This window comes from Candoia aspera, chromosome 2 (assembly GCF_035149785.1).
Source record: "Candoia aspera isolate rCanAsp1 chromosome 2, rCanAsp1.hap2, whole genome shotgun sequence".
NCBI classification, from domain to species: Eukaryota; Metazoa; Chordata; class Lepidosauria; order Squamata; family Boidae; genus Candoia; species Candoia aspera.
This window is the reverse complement of record NC_086154.1, coordinates 86,935,558-86,961,183: the sequence shown is the minus strand read 5'-3', so window position 1 is coordinate 86,961,183 and position 25,626 is coordinate 86,935,558. Positions and strand designations below refer to the sequence as shown.

The following is a 25,626-nucleotide window of genomic DNA, read 5'->3' as shown; positions in this document are numbered from 1 at the left end:
AGGAAAGCTTTATTTTGTTTTTGAGATCATCCACTGATGTGATCTAGTCTAATAACATTTCCACTAGAGTAACAGTGAGTTTTACATTTCTGGCATTTCCCGATATTGGAGAACAAGTATTCCAGTGCTAATTCTGCAGGAAGAATATTAGTTACGTGTTGTGGTGATTGTTTTTTTTTTTCAAATACCACTGCTAAGTCAATAGAAGTGAGTTGTTTAGTGTAGGATGCCTTTACTCTTCTAAGGGGAGAGTAAACTACTAAACTACTGTACCACCAACATTCCCAGTTTCATTTGGCAAAGTCTCAATCACCTCCCTTTTCACTTGTTCTTGGTTAAAATCTGCATGAAAATATAGGTGAGCTGAATCTGGCAGGAACTCATGCCAACTCTGCACTATAGTAATCATACATTATTTGAAGTCCCATCAGTGCAGCTTGCCTCTTTGGATCCAGCTTAGAAAATACGAGCCAGTTCAACTGCGTGGAACCTTTTAAATGCCTTATTGTAGCCTGAGAGGGATCGCTCGCAGCGGTGAAAAGAAGAGTTGTTTCTTTAGTCTTGCCGCAGTCTTTTCCGTCCCGTCACCACCATTACCCCGCGCGCACACACACAACTCCTATAAGAACTTTTCCTGAAAGCCTGATTTCTGAGGGGAAGGTTGAAACGGGGGGGCAGCCACGAGAGAGAGAAAATGGGTGACGGAAGAATGGAATGTGAGTGAAAGAGCCGGAGTAGAATGGACGAATAAACTGAATGAAGGTTTTGCGAATGGAAAGAGAAACAATGAACGGATGAATGTAATATGAGCCTGAACAGAGAACCCGGCATTAGAAAAAGAAAATGGGTCGATAACGCACGAATTGGGATGCACAACCCCACTTGCTCTTGTTTCCTTGGATGGACGCGAGGTGGCGCAGACGATCATCTCTCAAATATCCTCAAAGAAGGCAATTCTCGCGAGACATCGAGGAACTCTCACTAGAACCGGCGGAAGTAGGACAAAATTCTTTTTCCGGTCGGCCATAGCCGAGTAGGCTGCAGGTAAGGATTATAGAGAGGAGTGGATTTTTGTAATCCTTTACCATCCGTTCGTTGGTGGAAGCTCCTGTGTTGCGATTTGTGAGGAGATACAAAAAGTGGAGAGTCCTTTGTTGCAGCTCTTGTATTTTAAGCAGTAGAGACTTCAGAATGTCATTTCCACGGCGGTCCCGCCGTCCGCCGATCTCCCCTCTCTGTTTAGGGCCTACTAACGTCTGGTGGACCCCGTACGCTGCTCCCTGATAGAGGTGCTGTTCTTGACAGGGGATGTCGCCTTCAAGCTGCTGCTAGTGTCATATTTGAATGGCGGCGTAGACTTAAGGGCTGTTCAGTCTCAGCAAGGTGATAGATTAGAACAGTAGCAGTTCAGATCGGTTCTGAAGTGGCTTGCCTTTTTTCGCTTTAAGTGCAGTTTTTCATGTCAATACTCAGGTCCCCCGGAGTTGATGCTGGGCAAATAAGCTGCTTTAAAAATTTGTCTGCTACTCGTCCAAGGTGTTAAACTTACTTATTTGGGGATAGTTATGACTGCTGCGGTATTTCTATAGGTTCATCTTGTATTAGCTTGCAAAATAGGATATACTGAACATAGTGAAATTTATGAATCCATCTGTTTAGGGTTTTTTTTTTCCCAAAGTTTGATCAATGCTATATTCTTGTTTTCAGGTTAATAACTCTGAACTATATATATATATATATATATAGAGGAATAAGGCTGCTTACTGTAGGTAGAATAATAGTCTAGCAAAGCCAGTAAGCTTTTACATGAATTTATTGGTTATGCTGGTATTTAGAAATACAGTAATGAAGATTGATAACCTCAGACCTATATAGAGAGCATTTTATAGGATATTGTTAGAGCAGGAAAGAAATTTTCAAAAGCAGCTTCAAGTTCCCATATGTACAGGTGATGTTATCTACACATTCTGACAATAACATACTCTTGGGTTAGGGAATAGTATTATATCTGCACAAACTCCAGTTATTATTGCAGTGACTTGATAAATATTTTCAGATTGCAATCTTAATATATTTCTCAATGAATATTTAGTTCTATAACATGTATTTTCTCCAGTCAAAATGAAGTTCAATCCATTTGTGACTTCGGATCGCAGCAAGAATCGTAAACGGCACTTCAATGCTCCATCTCACATTCGGAGGAAGATCATGTCTTCACCCCTCTCCAAAGAATTGAGGCAGAAGTACAATGTTCGCTCTATGCCCATCCGAAAGGATGATGAAGTTCAAGTATGTCAAGCTATCTTTTTCTTCTATTAATAGTGATGAAATCCATAACCAATTAAAAAAATACAATACCAGGGGTAAAAAAATAATGAAGACGTTACATAACAATTCCATAAAACACACAAATAAATTGGGCTCCCCTAACACTTGGGGGAGAGGCAAGTTTTAACAGCCTTCTGGGAGGCTAAGAGGGTTGGGGCTATCTGAATCTCAGGGGGAGGTTGTTCCATAGGGCAGGTACTGCAGCAGAGAAGGCATTATAAACTCATTTATAGTGAGTTCATTACAGCAGAGTCTCTGAGTTAAAACCTTTCTTCACAGGTTTCTTGTCACTTGGGTTAACTTGCTGTTTATGAGATAGACAGCCAGTGGACTCAACATCTGTCTCTTGATTGTCTATATCTACTCTCTCCCTTTCCCAGCCCCCTGACAATCTCTTACAGGCATAACTGCTTTAAGGAACAGTAAGCAGGTGATACATTTGCTCCCTCTAAAGCACATTCTTACCTTCAAATCTGCAGTGCTACACAACTGCTGCTACTGTAATACTTTATCATGAGTGTAGGAAATCCTTCTATGATGCATTCACAGATTATCCTTAAGCTTGCACTTCCTAATATTAAAATACCTTAATATTGTAAGAATTATATTAAAATTAATATTATTTTAAAGGATAACAGATACCTTTATTTCTAGGTGGTTCGGGGCCATTATAAAGGACAGCAGATTGGCAAGGTAGTCCAGGTATATAGAAAGAAGTATGTTATCTACATTGAGCGTGTACAGCGTGAGAAAGCTAATGGCACAACTGTACATGTGGGCATTCACCCTAGCAAGGTGAGTTTTAATCATGATTATTTACACATACACACTTTATATAGTGGTAATTATTATTAATTTCAAAAAAGAATTAATGAAATGGAAAGTTGTACAGAGGCATCATAAACTAATATGGGCTTGTTTAATTATTGAATCAGGCAAAGCAGATATAGTTTGGGGCAAAAATTAACTTTAGCAGACTTCGTATAAACAGAGCAGGTGGAAGAGGAACAATGTTATTGGTTTGGATCATTGTTTACTTCCCAGAGGTTATTTTGATTACCAGTCTTCTAAGAAATGGTTTGTAAAAATATATTTGATTTTAAGGTTAAGTTGCTGTATTTAAAAAGCATATTCTAGGCAAAAGCCTTTTTTGTTGGTGAGAAATAATACTACCATTGACCAAATGTTCACTTAACTGGGCAATCTCTGTTAATAAAAAAAGTATAGATAAGCCTTCCCCTATATTTTCAGCAATGGTTTTCTTCTGGCTGGGAATTCTGGGGTTTTGAAGTTCATACATGTAAGAGTACCTGTGTCTTAAATACAGGAAAATATTTAATTTCCCTAAGACTATTCTTAATATTAGCATAACAGAATTATTCTGCTTTGGATTTTGCGATTGTACATATTAAGTTCTGAAATTAAAGTTGACCTCAGTTTAGCAAGTCCTGGGTAGTACTTGGGATAGTAGGCCATTAAGAAAGCCCGGGGGGGGGGGGTCAGTTAGACCTAAAAGTTGAAAAAACATTCCAGAAGAAGGCAACAACATGTACTGTTGCCACAACATGTCTGTAAAGTCACTAGGAATTGAGATTTCCTCCAAAGGGGGATTACATCTTATCTCTTCAGCTTTTTTTTTTTTAATGTTGAATACATTTAGAAGAACATGCTAATGTGTATTCTTGATGCTAATTCATTAGGAATATGTGTTACTCCTAGACAATGTAATTGGTAAGAATCAGGTAAGATGAGATCATACCCAAGGAAGCAAGTAGAATTTCCATTAGAATAACTGTCTAATGTTCTGTCTCTGCATGATAGAATGCATCTTGATGCTTGTGTGGATGAGAAAAGGCAGCAAGAATACATTTCTTGCTAATTTATTTCTGTTTATTGCAGTTATAGTGCCACCATTGCACAGATATATTTTTAACCAAAGCATTATATTGCTAAATGATTCTAGATCTGTAAACTAATGTCACCCTATTCAAATCCCATGGTAAGGAACACATGATTCAAACAACAGCAAGAGAGTAATGGTTAATAGGCTATCTTACCAAGAAAGTCAGTATTTTTGGTCTTAGTTTTGTGATAAAATAGGAAGAGTAGGAACAATAAATTCCCATCAGTGTTCTTGGAACTGCACAAGTCTAACCTTTTAAGAATTGCTAAATTCTAAAAAAGTTAGCATTTTTTAAATATAAAGTAGTTTTGACTTACCTGTTTAAGTGAACTGTTAGTTTAGATGGTTTGTGTTATTTTGAATATTTTTTATTGTCATTGCTTTTTTCTTTTTTGACTTACTTGGGAATAGTACTTTATAATGAAGATTTGGGATAAATGCCTTACTTATGTGGACATCAGATGTTGAAAATGATTGTTCCCTATATTCCTTTAGGAAGTCATAATTGGGAGATTTGTTAGTTCCAGACTATAACATACTCAAGATTGTGCAAAAGGAATAATGTATTCTTGTCTTTTATGTGACAAGATTTTTTTGGGTTCATTATTTTCATATTTTGTTCCTTGTCTGAATATTGATCCACTTCTGCATTTCACTCAGTTTAGCTTTCCATCAAGTGTATTATTTTCAGTTCTTAAAAACTCAGCCAGGCGTGCCTCCTCAGCAGCAGGAGGAAGACGACAGTGAAGGTTGGCAGGGGTAGGCTGTGGCAGTGGAGTGCAGGGCAGCCAAAAGGGCAGAGACAGGTGGAGATAGGGAGGTGGGGAGAGTTGAGATGAGAGTGCAGAGGAGGAGAAGTGTGAGGTCCTCACCTAATGACTGCAACAGGAACTACCAGAACTGCTGTTGCTAAGCAGTGCAGTCATGTGATGTTTCACCTAACAACTGCTTTGCTGAGCGACAGAAATCCGGTCCCAGTTAGGGTTGTTAAGTAAGGACTACCTGTAATGGCTTGTATCTGTGATTGTAAAGTATATGATTTTGAACTTCACTGTTTGCAGCTTTGATTTGCAATTTTATATATTTTCTCTTCAAATTTACCTTATTCAGAAAAAAAAAATCAGCTGTTTGTATTTTTAAAAATTAAGAATATTGTCTCTTACCAAACAGTGAGTTCATTTGAAATGACAAAATATTTAAATTAACACTGAGATGAGCACAGAGGAAAACAAGATGAGATTAATTCTCCTGGTTTCTTTATGCTAGTAATCTTGCATAACGTTTGTTAGAAGTGTAGTCTAGAACATCCATTGACCACACAAGCATCACCTTTTTTGGTCATAGTTGTAATATTTTTTAATTTTTGTAATAAGAAATTAGAAAATTAACCCTCACAGTTTACCTCTTCTAATGGTTAGCATTAAATCCCTCATTTTGCAATTTCCTTTTCTTTCATTTCACCACACTTTCATAGATTTACCTAGTTTTAATGGAAAGAAAACAAAAAGAAAAGTGGCTATTAAACTAAAAGTGGTGCCAAAGTTGGATGGGTGCAGAGCATTGGCAGAGAAGGAATGTGCATGATGGAGAGGTAGACAGGTCCATCAGGTGGGAGCAGAAAGACAAAAGGAACATGAGAGAGGCTGGATGGGGCAGGCAGGTATGCTATGCGGAGTAGAAAAATTCTGGGAAGATTGGTGAGCAGGCTGTTTGCGTAGGCGTTCCTGGAGAAGGAGAGTAGAGTTGCACCAGTCCTGCCCCTTAAGACTCCTCTGGATTTTCCTTGGTGCAAACCCAGATCAACCTAAATAATCCCGCTTTCAATTCAGCTAGACAGTAACCCATCTGGAATAGTCCAACCAGACTTCCAAGGCACACTGGGTTTGCTCCAAGCAAAGCGCATTTTTCACCTTGTGCCCATCCAGTGGAAAAACGTGTGCTTTTCTTCATACTGATTTAAAAGAACTTGGGTGCTGTACCAGATAAACAAACCAAATCTTTAATTTAAATAGAAGTGAAAAGTTAAACTTCCCTCAAGTTGAGCTCCACTTCTGGGGATTTTGTGGGCATGTCCATGTAGTTTTCTTGCCAGCAATAGGGAAATGACTTTTCATTGACTTCTTTGGGACTGTTTTTTTTTCCTCTACTTTCCTATTCCTAGTCTATGGCCCTGGTATGTATGTATGTATCTATTAATCAAATATATCACTGCCCAACTCCTCCCACTGGAGGGACTCTGGGCAGTTTACGGTATTCCCTGGAGGTCTCCCAGCCAAGTGCTGATCAGGCCTAATCCTGCTTAGCTTCTGACCCCAGGCAAGGTTGGCTGATGCAGTTCCTTGCTGATAGGAAAGGGTTTTGCCTATGTCTAATTTGTGCTAGTTGATGGATGGTTGAAATCTTTATTGCACCTTTTCATGTGGTATTTTAAATACTTTGTGTCCTGCTTGGTAGTCAGTAGTAAGCTAGTATTGTCATAATAAGCCAAGATTTTTTTTCAGAACTGATTTGTTGAAACTGAACAAGTCGTTGGACCTGATAGCTCTTGATTGCACCTTGCACCATCAGGTGGTTAAACAACTCAGGGAAATTTCATCAATGGCTTGTATAGAATTCAATCCAAACCCAATTCCCTGGTCCCGTAGTCTTTTAACAAGCCAGAACCACTTCTGAGACAGGCTGTGATGCAGGGCCTAACTGCGGCATTTTTAAAAATGGGCAACAAGTTGGTGCTGTGCTCAAATAACTTACATAGTGAATCATTCATACTGAGATGCCTTGGAAGACTTAAGAAAACAAATGTAAGTATTTGCTTTGATTTCATAGGTTGTGATCACAAGATTAAAGCTGGACAAGGATCGCAAAAAGATTTTGGAACGCAAAGCAAAGTCTCGCCAGGTTGGAAAAGAGAAAGGAAAATACAAGGAAGAAACAATTGAGAAGATGCAAGAATAAAATGGACTTTTTGTCAGATCCATTAAAATTTCAGTAAACTATTTTTATCAGTATTCTTATTTTTACAACTTTTATAACTTTAACATAGTAACAAAAAAGGAATATATTGCAAATTAGATAAAAATTAGGAATTTTCCCTTACCAAAGAATATTACATGGATGTAGAGAAATGCTTAGCCATACTCTTGTTTCCTGTAATAGTATGTTCATTGCAGAAAATTTGTAGCAGGGGATTCATGGTTGAAAGTAAAAAATACATGGTTGGACATTAATTTCCAAGGCTATTTTTCAGATCAGCTAAAATTAAGCTAAGAAATTAGAGGGCTGTTACTGTAACATTCTTAGTTCATAACATAGGGTAATTAACAATATTGAAAACCAAGTAGGGATAGCATGTTTCTACTGGAGAAATCTTACTTCAGCATCCTTTATAAAGTTTTGTGAGCAGACAACATAATACTGACATACTCGAGTTATCTTCTTCAACAAAAGTGCTAATTACAAACTGGTCTGGGGATGGAAAACTAATGCCCACACCTGCATGCATTGTTAGCAAGGGCCAAGGTCTCTTGTATCCAGTGTTACGCTTTAATAGTTGCATTTTAGACCAGCTCCCCTCGGTTGAGCACTGATCATTCACCATCTGTGTCTACTGAGATTTGTAGATCTGCATGGGCTTGTGGGTATTACTGTGAAATGCACTATTTCTTTGCCACTTCTCATGCTCATCATTAACCCTCTCATTTCCCAGTTTCCTTTTCTGCTCATTTTGCCACAGTTCAAGTTGTAATATGGAAAGGGAAGCAGGAAATAGCTTTCTTTTCAACTCTTCTGTGTGGAAGGAAAGAAGAAAATCTTAATTCTCCAAAATAAGTACTTAAGATTTTCCTGCGAAGTGCACTAAACATTACGATGACGGTAGTTAGGGCTAGAAATAGATACTATACATCATGGACAGTCATTGGCATATTGGAGGCTGGGGGTGGTGGTAAGGTGAACCACAAAGCTAGGCGGCGAGTTGCAAGCCACGGGCAGTTCGAGGAAAGGATGGCGCATCCTTCTGCGTTAGGCCCAATGGCCTGAACGTTGGAGTTCAGAACGCAACTGCGACTCCGTATATAGACTAAGACGCTTCCGCTCCCTCCACGAAGGCGGGCGCCTGCGTCCCCGTGCCTGCATTGGGCTGCTGTCCAAGGGGGAGCGAAAAAATGCGTTCCGCAGGCCCGCCTTACGGCTGCCCTGATTGGCTAGGACGCCAAGACAGGCGTGGCTAGCAAAGCGGGGTGGCAATCGGCCGTAGCGTTGGCTAGAGCCGGAGTCGGTGGAAAGAGGCAGCTATGGCGTACGGCGGCCTACTGGTGCCTATCATCGTCATGAGCGTTTTCTGGGGGGTGATCGGTGGAATTCTGCCGTGGTTGGTTCCCAAGGGCCCTAACCGGGGGTAAGTGACTGGAAAAGAAGACGTAAGACGCTCCGGAGAAGGAGGGCGAGGCGAAGACGCTGCCCTCCCCTCCCCCGCTTTGGCCTGGTTGCCTGCCGCGAACGCTTGTCATGGCTCCGATGCCGTCCCGAGGGCAAGAAACGACTATTGCTCCTCCTGCTTGGAGCACCACAGCAATGCAGCGCCCTTTCCTTCTCTTTCTCCTGCTTCCCCCAGGGCTGACGCCGGGCCGCCTGCTCCTTCCCGGGTTGGTGTCGGAGGGCTGCCTCTTAATCATGATACACCCCCGAGGGCACCCCACTTTCTCGGGGAAACTACTTGGGTTTGGGGGCCTTTATGTCGTGTGAAGCCCATCCTTGGAATAACAGCTTCGTGTGAGGCAGGCTAAAAGGGGTAGCACTGTCACAGTCTTGTGACAGTTTCTCTTTTTAGGCTGCTCCTTATTTAAGCCCCTCTTCCTAGTCAGAGGGACGTGAGACAGATGTTCCAGTTTGTTCTGTCATTATAGCCTATTACCGTAACGCTAATAATTGAATGTTAACGCCCTTTTAAGGTAATCATTGTGTTTGTAGATCGGACTGGAAGGCATCTTAGTTAACTTCCCCTTTTAGTGTTATTCTGATTCCTTCATTCCGTTTTTACATTGATGCTAAATGTCAAAATGTGATTATTAGTTTACACTGTTGCTTATTTTATTTTTAATCTATAAGGTGCTTTTTATTAAAGAGTTGCTAAGTGGAGGAGGATGGAAGGAATAGAACAAAAAAAAAAATTGGCAGGGAGCTGAGTGCTGCCTAGATGTTTTGAACTCCAACTCCCATAATCACTGGCCAGAAGGTTATTGTGGAGGGTTGTAGTCCAAAGGATCTTGAAGGTAAGAGATTGCTTCTCCCTGCAATTGAACAGAAAAAAAGAGCAGTATATGAAAGTGCATCATCAGCAGTGGAGCCAAATAAAATTAATGTGCAAAGAAGGAAGCTATTTAAACAAGGCAGTCTTCTGAGAAAGGAAGTTTCAAAAATAGGCTGTTTTGGATAAGGAGACTCACTATTTGTATCTACAGTTAGATTGCAAAAGAAGATGGTATTTGGAGCAAGATCTCTTCAGTTCTCAAGGAAGAAACAAGCTCTGAAGTATCCTGGTCCAAAACTGCTTGGGGCTTTTGCAGTAATTTGGGTTCAGAAATGTATGCAGATCAGTATGCAGATCAGACAATACTAGAGTTGCATGCTTCTTCTAACCCAGTTGCAATTTCTGAAGGCAACCCAGTGTATAGCATGATGTACTTCTCAAAATGATGTTTGAACAAGGGATGAGTAAATGACCTGATTTGCCTTCCCCAGGGAATATCTGAGCTGGTCTGTGAGGTACAGTCTATGCAAGACTTGGGACTGTATAATTGCACTTTATGTGTTGCATTAAATTTAGTTACCTTGTTCTTAAGTGGCTTTTTACTTTTCTTGAATCTGTAGAACAGGAATCTTTGTATGCTTTGTAATTTGCCACTTACACATAGCAGACTATCAGAGCATATTTATGTATGTTGTGACTGATTTTAATAAAATCATATCAATTCCATGTGTAATTAAGTTTTATTGATAATAATAGATAACATAGTAAATTTAAGAAAATAGCTCAAATTATTATTCTTTTTTCAGCACAGAACAATTTTAAACTTCCAAAATGGCCTGTATTTCTGAAACTACTTTTCCATCAGTGCTCTGGGCTTCATAAAATTCACTGGAAAACAGTCATCTTACTTAAGAGACTAAAGTGATTAGTTCAGTGTATTCTCTTTTTTGTCTTGAATAGAAATTAAGTGCTATAGCTGAATGAACTGTCATCTGTTCTAACTGTAGCCTAATTCAGTGTGGTAGTATGAAAGGATGATTGTGTACATGCTTGCAGAAATACTAGGATAAATACCTTTTTTTAAAAGGAAAGCAAGAATAAATAGCCAAAACTGTGGTTCTCTAGCCTCTTATTCATGGTAATTAGCAAAAAATCATTTTTATTCACTCATAGGGATTATACCCTAAGTTGAAGTGAAACTTTCTTCCTGAAAATATGTTGTTCTTACCATTGCTGTCAGCAACCTGGTGCCTTTCATGTAGGGTACTAAATTCCTTGTGTCAAATCCACAAATAGCAATGAGATAATTAGCTTAGTTCTGATCTTTGTGCCAAGAATAGCTTTCTCTTAAAACTGCATAGATAACTTATTGCCTATAGTGAAAATACTGATTTTCCAAAGTCTTCTATTAAAAAAAAATGTTTTCATGCCCTAGTGCCAGATGTTGAATAATATCTGCATAAGCTTCGTGGGTCTGGGAAAAGGATGGCAAAATGAATGGTGGTTCTTAGGACATTGATGCCTTCTGTTCTGAACAAAGTCTTGTTCATTAGGTTTTGCAAGCAATCATTTCTTTAATGAGGTTAGAGCTTTACTTTTTTTTCTTATTTACTAATACTACTGGGATTATAACGAGACCCAGTTTGGTGTAATGGTTAAGGAATCAGGCTAGAAACTGGGAGAACATGAGTTTTAATCCCATCTTGGACACGAAGCCAGCTGGGTGGCCTTGGGCCAGTCACTCTCTCTCAGCCCAAGGAAGCATGCAATGGCAAACCACTTTTGAAATCTTGCCAATAAAACTGCAGGGACTTGTCCAGGCAGTCATCGGGAGTCAATGGTGACAAGAAGGCACTCATACACACTGGGACTATATCTGATAATGTCTGAATATTGCATGTTTTAAAACTGTATATGTAAAGTCTCTGCCTTGTGTGAATGCACAGTATTTTATAATTTTGGATGAGTTCTTTTGCTCTAGCTAGGGAAGACCAGGCAGCTATGTCTACATGCTATAGTTCCTGAGACTATCAGCCATAGGCTGTGTATGCCTTTAGCTTCTCATGGCAGCTATGCATATATGAAAGATGCTTTTTTAAAAAATGAGAATAAGCAGGAGGGGCAGAAGAGGCATGAAAACCAAATTTGGAATGCTGGTGTTTCATTCTTTGAAAACATGGTAATGGCTGAAAGGCTGAGTTGTGGATCTAAACATTCCTGACAGCAGAACAGAAATCACCGGTTTCCCATTCCATCCCAAAGCTCTGGATTAGATATGGGGAGAGGGGGAGAGTTACATGGAAGAAAAAACTCTGTACTCTCATAAAGTTGGCTGTATCCTAATGGTTCACTCTTGCTCTTACTGTAAATTTATCAGATGGCCTAGGTTACTGTGAACTATGAGTATAATATTGACTTATCGTACAATAACGGACATATTTTAACATTTATGAACACTTTGGAAAGTTATTATTAGATTACTGTATTGGTATTTCTAACTCGTGTGTAATAAAATTAGAGAAACTGTCTCTTTTCCTGTTTCTCTAACCCCAATTTGTAAACATGACTTCCATTTTATCCGCCATCTTTCTTCTTTCAACAGTGTTATTAATACAATGCTGGTGACATGTGCTGTGTGCTGCTACCTATTGTAAGTATTAATGTTTCATTCCATATGTGGTAAAAATCTGTGCTATAACTACAATATATTTTGAGTTTAGTGTCTTGATTGTAGAATGGGAAGATTTGCATCATAGTGGCTGATGCAAGAAAATATGAACATGACATATTGGATTGATCTATAAGTCTTCAGGCATATATTTTTTGTCATTCAGTGTTTTAGTCATAAAAAGACAGCATAACATTAGTGAGAAAATATATATTTGGCTATGCAACTTGTGCATCTTTTGATATTACCTGCTTTAGTATTGTTCCTACTTATAATTTATTATTTTGATTTACTCTATTAAAATATTTTAGTAAGATTCTGTAGGAGAATTTAGTACATATTTGCTGTACAGGAATGAGGGCTAAGTACCTTTTCTGTTCTATGGTATTAAATGCTTTGCAACTGTCTGCATTTTAATAAGCTGTATTGTCTGCTCTTCTCTAAATTCCCTGAATAGTTGTTTAGTTCTTATTTTAGAATAATGTTCCTGAATGCTATGATAATGAAAACAGTAAGACAAGCTACTAAGCTGAAATATCATTGTGTATAGCCAGTTTTCTCTAAGAATTGACCTTCATCTTTGCTTTTATAAACTGTGAATCACATTGTTCATTCCTAAACAAGATCTAACTTACTATAGCCTGAACTAGCCTAGGAGATGCAAATGCTACGTAACTAGTTTTTTTGTACATATGTTGTACTTATTTATGGTTCAACAAACCCAAAGACTCATAAATATGAAGCTGTGACCCAGCTGACTTTCAAATAAGCTCTGCATCATGATTTCTCTTTGTTTTAACATTGCATTGAATGAAAGCCCCAGCATTCCTTACCATTGGCTCTGAACAATTGTAGATTAATGTCTGAAGGATTGTGGGCCTCTATCTTTGAAGTAGGCAGGAGATACCCAGAAAACAAACAAACATACATACATACAGTACAGGTAGTAAGAGTGGCCATTTTTATACATTTTTATGCATTTGGGTGTTTTCTCTTTTAGGCTAGCCTACTAGCAAAAGAAGGATATTATCCTTGGCTACCATTCTATCAGATAATATTTTAAAATGTTTTGGGTACAGCCAGCCATAAAGTGCTTTGGAAAGAATTTTTCACAGTGATGAGAGATTGTGTTGGGCATGAGTAAGAAGGGGTTAATAATAAATCATGGAAACATGATTGGAAATGTAGGTTTCAGTAGATATATGTGGATTCACCGCAGTGGGTATTAGCCTACACCCACATACCTCAGTAGATGTACAAATGCTCACTCCTTTCCCCTCTTCCCTTTAGCAGCTGCCAGTTGGGCTACTGAGTATGAAATTCCAATTGTCAACCTCCCTTCTTGCTTGCAAGTGAACTTACCCAGTGGTTTATCCACTGCAATAGACTTGAAGCAAGGGCTGCTGGGTTCCTGAACTGGTAGAGTGCCAGTGTGGAGTAACTCTGTATGAGGGGAGAATGGCCATCTACCCCACCTCACTAGGGAACTCACCTAGTTCTCAGGTGATTGAACTTACTTGCAGCAAAGCAATGGCAGTGCCCATTATGTCAGTGAGAGCGTTCAGTTACCCTGCTTCCCATCAAAAACATCTGGAGCCAGGTCTGTTATTTGAACTAGAGTGTGGTAAGTTGTGAACGAAGTAGGTCTTTGAATGCAAAAAGCTGCCTTTACATTATTATACTGAGCACAGGCATTTGCTTTAAACTACAATGATAGCAAAAAGATAAAACATGCATCAGAGCACAGCCCCCTTGTTTTTCATACGTTGGTTCCAATGTTGAATGCAAGTACATAAATCACAGGGTATGAGTTGTCTTAATCACAGTGCATTTTTATCAGTTACCCACCCCCTGCAGACATCTATGATGACTCAGACTATTGATATATCCAACTGATACTGATATTGACAGGCAGCAGCTTGTTTCTGTTTCAGATTTAAAATAAAACTTGGAAATGCTAGGAATTCAACCTTTTATATGCAAACCATGTACTTGCCTAAAATATCTCATAGTGGCAAGGGTTTTGAGCAGAGATTTTCTGCATAAAGTAATTGTGATCTGTTGAGAAAATTTCAAGTTCTATAAAACCATACTGTGTGTTGATTCTGCAGAATGGGTTTCTTGGCCAAGGAAGTAATTTATTTTATTTATTTATTTAGCAAATGTATATAGCTGCCCATCTCACAAATGTGACTCTGGGCAGCATACAACAACAAGCAGTTAAAACAAGTATAAACTATTAAAAACAATAAACAAATAGAACTAAGACTGTAATAGTAAAAAAGGAGAAGTTACAGTGATGGAAAACATGTTGAAGTTTCTCTGCTCTTTTCTTCCACATCACCCACATTTTTTCCACTTCATCAATGTGTCCTGTGCATGAATTTGATACTCTAAATAGAAATCATCACAGCAGGTGGGAGCACTAGCTGATCTTGGCTGATCCCCAAAATGCTAAGTAGTGTTGGACCTAGTTAGTACTTGGGAGGCAACCAAGAAACCCAAAGCTTGGCTAGCTTGGGAAGACCAAAAATTTTCCCAGAGGAAGGCCATGCAGTGGCAAAGCCCTTCTGTATAATTCATTGCTACCAACCCAGATCTGCTCATGTAGACACTGGGGTCAAGCTGAATTGGAAGCAGATGTTACCTTTGAAGTAGAGGTATCTTTATTAAACAGACATCACTCAACGTGGTGTATATATATGAAGAGAACAGCTTGCTACACAAATGTAGTTTCAGGTAGTTTTGCACAGATGATGAAAGCAAGAGAGGCTGTGGTACTTCACTAGTTGAAAAGTGCTTATGAATGTCTACAAAGCAGTGACTTCTTATTCACGGCAGAGAGCATCCTCTCCCAACCTGGCACCTTCCAGATGTGTTTGGGAGTACAACTCCCCAAATTCTCAGATGCCAGATGTAGAAGCCACCAAACTGGGAAGACTGGCATAGATTGTTTTTAGCTCTTTGTACACTGCCCAGAGTCGCTTGTTTGTGAGATGGATGGCTATATAATTTGAAAAACGAGTGAGTGAATGAATGAATGAAACCAAACAGTGTCTCAGAATGTAGAACAGGATTACAACTTTCTGTGTGTGGAAACCTAATTTGTAATGCCATGGAGCTCTTGCATATAACTCTACCACCTGATGAGAACTTAGAATAATTTCAAGAGCTTTCTAATTAGCACTTTTATCTTCCAGAGGATAGTCATCATTCTGGGCTATCTGAATGAGTGTTTATAAATTCATTTCTTTTAATTTTCCTGATACTTCTAAACAACTATGTTATACTTCTATGTTATACTTGACCATCTTACATAAACAGCATCTAAGTCTATATGTGTTTATTTAAGTTGTGTAAATTGAAGAACTGCAGCAGAATTGAGAGAGGAAGTTGTCACTTCCATGTGATAGTAAGGAATGAGATGCTCATTTCCAATATTCTTTGGTTATTCTGTTATGAATAGAACTTGTAAAAGTGGTAATATCTTAGCATAAAGTTTAGGGTGCAGAGCTGCTTAAGAGTCCAAATACAATTGTCACACAGTAGTTCTACATCTTTCTAGCTGCAGTTCAAGCAAAAAGAGAGCATTTTCTACTTCACCTTGCCAGCTGCGTAGTTAAGCTCACTTTCTGTCCAGTTATATTATGAACCACAAAGGAAGTTAATCAGTTTTAGCCAATAGCATTAGAAGATAGTTGTAGCATATTTCCCCTCCCCAGTATTTCTGCATGCTGACTGTAGTTTATAATGAACCCATCTCTTTTCTTATCTTAATAATCCTAGTATTTGTGGCAGGCAGTTAAGAGGATCCCTCCTGTGTGGGTGTGGTACTCCCCTCTGAGGGTGAGAGATTCGGGGGGGGGCAGAGTTGTGTGTTCATGCATGAGAGTGTGAGAGAGTGTCTACCCCCTGTGTGAGAGATGGGGGGGGCAGGAATGGGTGGGTGCTCCCCTATCCACCAGTGAGAGAGGCTGAGGGGGGCACAGGGTAGGTGTGCGGAGCTCTGGCTAGACTCCCGCAGCGCCAAGAGCGTGAGCTGGTGCGCTGCGGGTCTGGCCATTGCCTGGCTATTGATTGATTCGGGTGAATGGGGGAGGAGACCCTTATTTCCACCCAGGGTTTCTGGAGGTCTGGGAGTGGAGGCAACGGGGCCTGGAAATTCTGGGGGCTATAGAGCGGGGTATATCATCAAGGTGGTGACGGGTTGGGGATGCTATGACGGGAACCGGAGGGTGGGCCATCTTCAGGGAAGACGCCCCCGGTGTTTGTTACCGGTGGCATGTTCCGGCCTTCTGAGTTCAGACCTGGGCCCTGGACAGCAGATCCTTGAGGGCCCTGGTCTCCGGCTGCTGCTGCTTAATGCCAGGTCAGTCAACAACAAAGGCCCCCTCATATGCGATTTGATCGCAGAGGAGGGGGCAGACCTGGTGTGTATCACTGAAACCTGGCTGGGCTCAGAAGGGGGGGTAGCCCTCTTGGAAATGTGCCCAGCTGGGTTTTGGGTGTGGCACCAGCCGAGATACCAAGGTATGGGAGGAGGGGTGGCTGTTGTCATACGAGAGTCTCTTGTGGCCTTCAGAGGCCCTGCCCCACAAGTTGCCGGGTGTGAGACCCTGTTCTTCAAGTTGGGTTCCTGAGAACAGCTGGAAGTATTGCTACTGTACCAGCCCCCCTGCTATGTAGCAACCTCCCTGCCTGAGCTGCTGGAGGCCGTCTCGAGTTTGGTGGTGGAGCTCCCCAAACTTATGGTTTTGGGGGACTTCAATCTGCCTTCCCTGGGGCATGCCTCGGAGGCAGCTCGGGAGTTCATGGCTACCATGGCAGCCATGGGCCTGTCCCAGATCATTCGGGACCCGACTCGAGACAGTGGTCTCACTCCGGACTTGGTCTTCTTGTCGGAGCAGTGGCAACATGATCTGAGGGGAGAGCTGCATCTATCCCCATTGTCATGGTCAGATCACGCCCTGGTGGCCCTGAGATTCTCTTAAGCCGCTCCCCTCCGCAGGGAGGCAGGACACATTCGATTGGTCCGCCCCCGGCGACTGATGGACCCAGTGAGGTTTCAGAGGGAGCTGGGGGAGGTGCTCAGGGATCTGCTGCACGGTCCAGCGGAGGCCCTGGCTGCTGCCTGGAACAGGGAAGTGGCCGGGGCCTTGGACAGGATCACGCCTGTGCGGCCTCTCTTGTCTCATCCAACCCTACACTCCCCTTGGTTCACGGAGGAGCTGAGAGTTTTGAAGAGGCTTAAGAGATGCCTAGAGCGCCGCTGGAGGAAGACAAAGACCGAATCCGACCGAACACAAGCTAGGGCCGCTATTAAGGCCTACCTTGTGGCGGTAAGAGTGGCGAAACGGCAGTATTTCTCCAGTCTTATTGCATCCGCAGATTGCTGTCCAACAGTCCTGTTTAAGATCACACGTACCCTTTTGGGGAAGGTGGGCCCAGTGACCCACCTACAGGGCCGTGTGGAAGAGTTTTCTGAGCATCTGCAGGATAAAATCACTTGGATCCGGTCTAAGTTGGACTCCATGCATGAAGCAGGGTCTGAGGAGATACCGAGGGAATGTTTTAGCCTTGTTACCTGGGAGCAGTTTGATCCGGTTGGACCCGAGGAAGTGGACAGGATCCTCCAGATTGTGAATGCCACCACCTGTTGTTTAGATCCATGCCCCTCCTGGCTGGTGAAGGCAGCTCGGGAGGTGACGTGTGGTTGGGTCCAAGCAATGGTAAATACATCCTTGAGGGAGGGGGTGTTCCCGGTCGCCTTTAAGGAGGCACTGGTGCGCCCCCTCCTCAAGAAGCCATCTCTGGACCCAACTGTGCTCGACAATTTTCGTCCAGTCTCCCACCTCCCCTTTTTAGGGAAGGTGGTTGAGAAAGTGGAGGCGTTACAACTCCAGAGGGTCCTAGAGGAAACGGATTATCTGGACCCCTTTCAGTCAGGTTTCAGGCCAGGATATGGGACAGAAACTGCATTGGTCACACTTATGGATGATCTCTGGCGGGAGCGGGATGGAGGCAGTGCATCCATCCTTGCTCCTTGACCTCTCAGCGGCTTTCGATACCATCGACCATGGTATCCTTTTGGGACGGCTCAGGGAGTTAGGGGTGGGCGGCGTAGTTCTGCGCTGGTTCACCTCCTTCCTCCAGGGCCGGTCCCAGTCGGTGGTGATAGGTGAGGAGAGATCCAGCCCTCAGCCCCTCCATTGTGGGGTGCCGCAGGGTTCGGTTCTCTCTCCTCTCTTGTTTAACATCTACATGAAACCACTGGGTCAGATCATCTGTCACCACAGGTTGAGGTATCATCAGTATGCTGATGATACCCAATTATACATCTCTATCCCTGGTGAGGTAAGTGATGCAGTGACTGGCCTTTCTCGGTGCCTGGGGGCTGTGGGGGTCTGAATAGGGAACAACTGGCTTCAACTGAACCCTGGTAAGACAGAGTGGCTGTGGGTTGATGGGGCTTCATCTTCCAGGAAACTGTCATCTTTAGTTCTGGATGGGGTGGCACTGCCCCAGACAGACTCAGTGTGTAATCTGGGGGTTCTCCTGGACTCACGACTCCTACTCGAAGAGCAGGTGGCAGTCGTGGCCAGGAGGGCCTTTGCACAACTTTGGGTTGTGCGCCAGTTACGCCTGTTCCTGGATCGTGAAGCCCTCCGATAACCAGTCCTCCGATAACCAGTCACTCACGCCCTGGTTATCTCCCATATAGACTACTGCAATGCGCTCTACATGGGGCTACCCCTGAAGAGTATCCAGAAGCTTCAGCTGGTCCAAAATGCAGCCGTGCGGGATATTTTTGGTGCACCTAGGTGGGCACATATAACACCGTTGCTGCGTGAGCTGCACTGGGTGCCAGCTTGCTTCCAGGTCCAATTCAAGGTTTTGGTTATTACCTTTAAAGCCCTACATGGCACGGGGCCAGGTTACCTGAGGGACCGTCTCATCCCCATTACATCGGCCTGCCCCACCTGATCATCCAGAGAGGGCATGTTACAGACCCCGTCCATAAGAGAATTTCATCTAGCCGGGTCCAGGAAGCGGGCATTCTCTGTGGTGGCCCCCACTCTCTGGAATATCTTGCCCCGGAGGTGAGGCAGGCCCCTTCTCTCCTGACCTTCCGGAAGGCCCTGAAGACCTGGTTTTGCTGTCTCGCCTGGGGTGGGAAAGGGAATAACCATTCTTGGGGATGGCTCACACCCTAGAGTCCCTCCCACCAGCCTGGATTTTACATTTCTCTTGGATTTTATTTATTTATTGGGTTTTATTATAATTGTTTTATGTGAGTTTAATGTTTATGTTTTATGGGGAATTTTATTGCAAACCTCCCAGAGTCCCTCTTCTGGGGGAGATGGGCGGTAGCTAAATATGAGTAATAAATAAATAAATAAATTGGTACTTCCAATGGAAAATGCAGTATCCAAACAGCAGCTTTGAATGTCACTAATAGGGTCTCTGTTGCTGCTGCTATACCTAATTATTTCACAGCTTATCCTTGCAATGGGTGGATGAGTGAAATGTTTAGCAGCTGTCTTGCAGCAAAGAGCTCAACTTTATCTCCTTCTGATGTTTGTCTTTAGGACCTGTATTTTACATTAATGTAACAAAATCAGATGTTAATAACAAATTCTGCCTTTTAATTTATATATAATATTCCAGCAAAAGATTGTCGAACTTGGTAAAACTGTTCATCTTGTTCATGGAAGCACAGCCTTAATAAAGCGTAACTGGCACAAGGAGTTCTTCCCTCTTTATTCATACCCTTGGGCAATAGTAAGAATACTGGGATATACTGAAGTGAACCCACATGAAATCTGCAAAAGTCAGTATTGACATTACCTGGAATTGCTCTGTGTTTGCTTCATGGATCAGCCTTTTCTAGGGTCCAGTGACTAAATCTAATTTTCAGTTTGAAATGGCTTCTATGTTCAGAAGAATTTAAACTAACTCTTGCCTAACAGCTGTGAGAAATCTAGGAGTAATCTGGAAACCGGATAACTTGCCCCTGAATAACATAGAAAGCTGCATATTAGCCATGGTATTGGGGAACTCATTACAGTAGGTGTACTGTACAGCGTATTTGTGTTTTTGTGAGCATGCTTTTCCAAAAGTCTGGAGCAATCCTAGTCTGCTTTGTAAAAACCCAGTATCCAATACAACAAAAGGAGTCTGTTTACATTCATTCAGTCTCCCACTCCAACCCCACCAGCTTTTGTAAGCTCCTAAGAATGGATTTTCTTTCGTTTTTCAAAATTGTCAATTTTCAGAAAATATTCCCTATGTTTTTGTCATCGAATCTCTGTTAGTTTCAGAGAGTACATTCCACAGTCAATTGGAACAGGGAATTATAATTGACTGTGCCTAGGAGCTAAACCCCTGTGGTTGCTTGTGGATTAAGCATAGGCCATAGAATACTTTCCAAGCTTTCTGATGCTGTGTAAAATGGGGAATGTTGGTAAAAGCAGAGAACATACCCTTTGGAAAACACTGTCTTTATTGACAACTTCTGAAGGACCCTGTCAATTTTTTGGAATATAAACTGAAAAAAACATTGACTTAAGCAGCCATGAGTAAATATTTGCAGTGGTACTTGCACATTAAGTGGTAAGAAAAAACATGTGTTTTGTCTATAGAGAGGACCACATATAATATTTGTGTCCCTAGAGGCCCTAACAATCTGATACAGGTAAAGATATCTATAATGCAGCTGTAGCATCATTCCAAGGAAAACTGTCCTGAAGTCCAAGCTGACTATCCTGTATAGGTAGCAGTGAAAACAAGGAAAATGCTAATTTACCTTAAAATCTTATATTGTGTGCTATGAGTCTAAACCTTTAACCTTTATAGTGAAAATTGACTAATCTAAAAAGAATTAATCTTGCATCTGTCTGTGGCTGCTGTCATCCCCCTGCCCCCTATCTGATCAGTATTTCATTTTATGGTCCAAGCATCCAGGTTTGTGTGGAATTTTCCATGACTGTCACAGCTCTCTGCATTTACAGCAGCTCCCATTACAAAGCTGCTTTGCTCTTTCTCATCCTCCAAAAGCATTCTAGAAATAGCAGTTAGATGTGCCATTGTGTTCACAAAATGTTTTGTATTCTGAGCATTAGTTCAGTGGTAGTTCCCTACAGTTTAAAGAGATTCTAAAGTCCATTTTCAAATTTGAGTTGTTAAATTGAGTGAGTGATTCAGAAATAAATGTGCTGCGTTTTCCTCTGTATTTTCCATTGTGAAAAATGTTTGTGTCTTAACTTTGACTTCTGTTTGGTGACCACTGCTTTGAGAAAGAAGGTCATGTATTTTGTAATATACTACTGTGGTTTCAGAAGCTCTTAACAGCAATTTTGCATAACATTATTATTAAGTATGTGGGATTGGGTATAAGCTTTTTCGTTGCAAGAGATATATGATGGAAATAATTAACTTTTCTCTCGTGTTTTTTTCTTGTATCCAAGGTATAAAACTACCAGCAGTAAGGTGGCTTTATCAGTAAATGTATACATTCTCTTTTTTAAAAATAATTTTTATTAAAGGAAGATTTTACAAAGAGTTAAAAAACTACAGAAACATAGAATAGAAAAAGATTATAAAGGGGTAAAAGAAAAAATGAAGAATAACAAAAAAGAAAGATATCTAAAGAAGCAACTTCCAGTCATCTTTGCAGCAGTTACAAACATAGTAATTACCATCTCCACCCTCCCATATTACATATCATATTTCCCTTCACCCATAAACAAAACTTTTAAATCAGTAAATCCCAAAATCAGCAGTTCATTTTTATCCATTTTTAGCAAAAAGTCTATAAAGTGTAGTAAACGTACAGATTCTCAAAGCAGGACATGTTCACCTAGAAAACAAAATATAGGTAAGTTATAGATAAAGTAAAGGTAAAGGTTTCCCTTGACGTAAAGTCCAGTCGTGTCCGACTCTAGGGGGCGGTGCTCATCTCCGTTTCAAAGCCTTGGAGCCGGCGTTGTCATAGACACTTCCGGGTCATGTGGCCAGTATGACTCACGGAACGCCGTTACCTTCCCGCCGAAGCGGTACCAATTAATCTACTCACATTTGCATGTTTTCGAACTGCTTGGTGTGCAGAAAAGTTATAGATAAGGACAAGATAAATTATAGTTCAGATTAATAGGGCTCCACAGGTGATACCTGTAACTGCTATGGTGCCTTTTAAAACAGTCCAGTACTATATTTCATTAGAAGAAACAAAAGGGGCCTGCAACAAAATATTGCCATGTGGAGTGCTCTTGTCAACCATGCCCTCCTCCATGATACTCCATTCCAATTCCTCTCACATTCTCAGTTTCCTTTTTTTTTTCCTCAGCATTCTGTAGCTACTTCCCTATTTTGGCAGAAGTCCCTATTTTGTGGAGTGGGCAGGGAAGACTTTTTTTCCTCTACTTCTTTCTTGTAGTTCAGCAATTTTTCCAAGTATGTGTGATGTAGCCAATTGGCTACAAAAACATAATTCACAATCTAAAACTTGGAAATTTGGCAGGGGAAAATTATTGGGATGTTGAATTTGATACATCTTTAGTTATAGAACATTTTATCACTTTTAAGAAAAGCGTAAACAGAATTGATAGGATTATCCATGCCTTGAAATTGAAAAAAACTGTTTTAAGAAATATATACTGGACTTCTAAACAGATGCTTAGACTATTCTGGTTGCTGCTTTATTTGAAATTATACTTTTAATAGAATTTGTGTAGATGTTAGACTTAGTTATTCTATTACTGCCCTGTCAATATTCCATGTTAGCCAATCCCTTAATAAATCTGTTATTATTTTGCAGCTGGCTGATTGCCATTCTGGCTCAGCTGAACCCTCTGTTTGGACCACAGTTAAAAAGTGAGACAATCCTGTATCTGAAGGAACACTGGCCTTAAAAGTTATGTCCTTTTCTGTGGCAGTATATGAGCTAGGTAAATGCCATTTTGTTGTTGTTGTTTTGCACTAAGATTATATCTCTCATTTTGACCAAGGAATGAATATTGTTCTCTCTGTTCCATCATTATTGCACTAGTTCGGTGATTACTTCGTGTATGTGTGCAGCATATCCGAGATGACAGAACATAAACTGGGAGCTCAAAGCAATAACCTTGCTGAGGGTAGGATAGTTATTGCATGAGATGAAACCAACTCACTTTGCTGAAAAGATTGTAATAATAAAACCTGTTCTTGCTAACAACAGTATTGTGTTAAGGAAAAGACTTAGTTTTTCAGACTCAGCTTCTGCAGTTCATCAGACTTTTAGCATTAACACTGAAAGTAACTGGAATTGTGTTAGTCACTGATTAAAAGAGGTTGAAGAGAACAGTCTAGTGAGAGAAGGTTGATTATGGAATAGAAGGCCAAGGAGAGGACTAATGGAACTAACCAGTGGAATTGGTATTCTGGCTGACAGAATATAGTAGAATAGTTTCATTTTAGATCCATTGACAGATTACCCTAATATAGTGTGCTATGTGAACATAGTGACTGTATAATATAAACTGAGGATGATGTTTTTGTGCAGCTCATGAACTCAACCAAAACAGAGATACTGTTTTGTACCAGTTTCATAGCCACAATAAAAGAGGTTTCCACTTAGGTAATTTAGTTATGGTTATTTTTCATATTTAATTCTTCTTTGATTCTTAATATTATTACTTTTTACTTGAAAAAGAATGGGTAGGGTTTTTTTGCATTACAGAAACTTGTTAATAACATGGGTCCTTTTTTATTGTTGACAATATCAGTGTAAACTGAATTCTAAACTTCAAATTGATATAGAAGATTTTTACTAAATATACACAGTTATCAAAGAGAACTTCAAAAATGGGCAACCCAATGTAATTAGTTTGTTTATTGAGCTGAATACTAATTATTCTGAGCCAAGCAGGCAAATCAAATTCTAAAGCCAGCATATCTTCTTAATTCAGAAGTATTTTTAATTACTGCTACTTGCAAGACTACAGTATTCATTTTATTTGTCTTTTAAAAACTAGACAGAACAGAAGTGCAGCCATACCACTTGGACTTGAAATACATTGTATGGGATGTGTGCAAGTTTTTCAAATCCAGAAGTTAGGGAACTTCTATTAGTATAGGAGTCTGGGAGCTGGACAAGATTGTTGATCATCTGAGCAGAAATGGTTGATTTCCTTCAGTGCTTTGGGTGTGGAATGGTGCAGTTTGCCACACAAATGATTACAGAAAGGATTACACCAATCCATGAACCTAGTTTCTGTTATAACCAGCTCAGTTTAGAAAGCTTCTTTTGCTTTTTATTTCCAGACCTCTGATTTCACTGAATATCTATCATTTGCTCTGTTGGAAACAGCTGAGGACAGATGTTAAGCTTTTAATTATCTATTTTTTTCCCCTTGAAACAAAGCTCCAGTGTTTTCAGATGAGGCATGGAATGAATTTGGGTGATGACTCAGGGTTGGGGTTGTAGTTTTATTTCCTTTTTAAAATTTTAGTAGTTCATAAAAGTCAGTGATCATGCTGTGCCTTGCAAAGAGACGCCATAGGCGACAAAGCAGTGATCTTTGGTATATTTGTTATAGTGAATTTGTTCCTGCCAGATAACAACTTTGACTTGGAAGTACTGGAGTGTCCACAAGAGAATTGGAATTAACTAGAGAGACGGGATCTTAGCCTTTTAGTCAAAACTAATATTCTGCCACTAGGTTCAGTTTTCATTTTAGACAGCTTTTTTTAAAAAGAAGAAATGTCAGTAGATTACAGCTGACTGTTAACTTACATTCATATATTGCTAAATTTAGCACAGTTTAGCCAATGATTAGCAATTGTGTTGAAGGCAAAAACTAGTATTTCAAGACCCAAATGGTACTGCTTATTAAAGTAAAACTTTATTTGGAACAGTTGCAGTATCTTGAATATTAAAGTCTTCTATCAGTCCTACCCTCAATAGTCATATAATTAGTTGACTTTTGAATTAAAATGTTTCTGAAATAAAATTAACTGTTTTCTTTCTTTATAGGTTATGATAAAGCTCCATTGATTGAATGATGCCTTTAATGTATTTTGAATCCATCCACGTCTACCTTAATGCCTTTGTTCTGTTATGAAGAATATTTAACTCAGACATTTTTAATACTCCTGAAGTGCCTAAAGGGTATTTTGTACCTGATTTCTGTACAGTTTTGCTTGAATTTCAAGTGTTACAAAATGTTCCATCATTCCTATGATGATGTCTAGGTGTATTGAGAACACCCTATATCCCACCAAGCAAACCTGGAATAAATTTCTATTCTGTTTAATTTTCTGGCTTTCCTTGGGCTGTTATTTTTGCATAAATATATAGAAACTTAAGTTTGGAATCACTTATTTATGAATTCATTAGTTTTAGAGTGCTATAGAATTAGTTTTACTCAAATACCTCTCGGTGAAGTAGTTTAGCGATCACTTACCTAGGCTACTTCCCTGTAGCTTCATTGTTGATATCCT

General features: G+C 40.4%; 2 protein-coding genes across 2 annotated transcripts; both read left to right on the top strand.

Annotated features, from left to right (window-relative positions):
- The first annotated feature begins 941 nt into the window (after window positions 1-941).
- Window positions 942-7,227, top strand: RPL26L1 (ribosomal protein L26 like 1). Its single transcript, XM_063292393.1, has 4 exons — window positions 942-1,044; window positions 2,117-2,289; window positions 2,983-3,123; window positions 7,058-7,227. Exons 2-4 carry the CDS (start codon window positions 2,122-2,124, stop codon window positions 7,184-7,186), a joined length of 438 nt encoding a protein of 145 aa, XP_063148463.1. The 5' UTR covers window positions 942-1,044; window positions 2,117-2,121; the 3' UTR covers window positions 7,187-7,227.
- A 1,237-nt stretch (window positions 7,228-8,464) lies between these two features.
- On the top strand, window positions 8,465-25,439 carry ATP6V0E1 (ATPase H+ transporting V0 subunit e1). Its single transcript, XM_063292392.1, has 4 exons — window positions 8,465-8,627; window positions 12,082-12,129; window positions 22,964-23,093; window positions 25,160-25,439. Exons 1-3 carry the CDS (start codon window positions 8,524-8,526, stop codon window positions 23,055-23,057), a joined length of 246 nt encoding a protein of 81 aa, XP_063148462.1. The 5' UTR covers window positions 8,465-8,523; the 3' UTR covers window positions 23,058-23,093; window positions 25,160-25,439.
- Window positions 25,440-25,626: the final 187 nt, after the last annotated feature.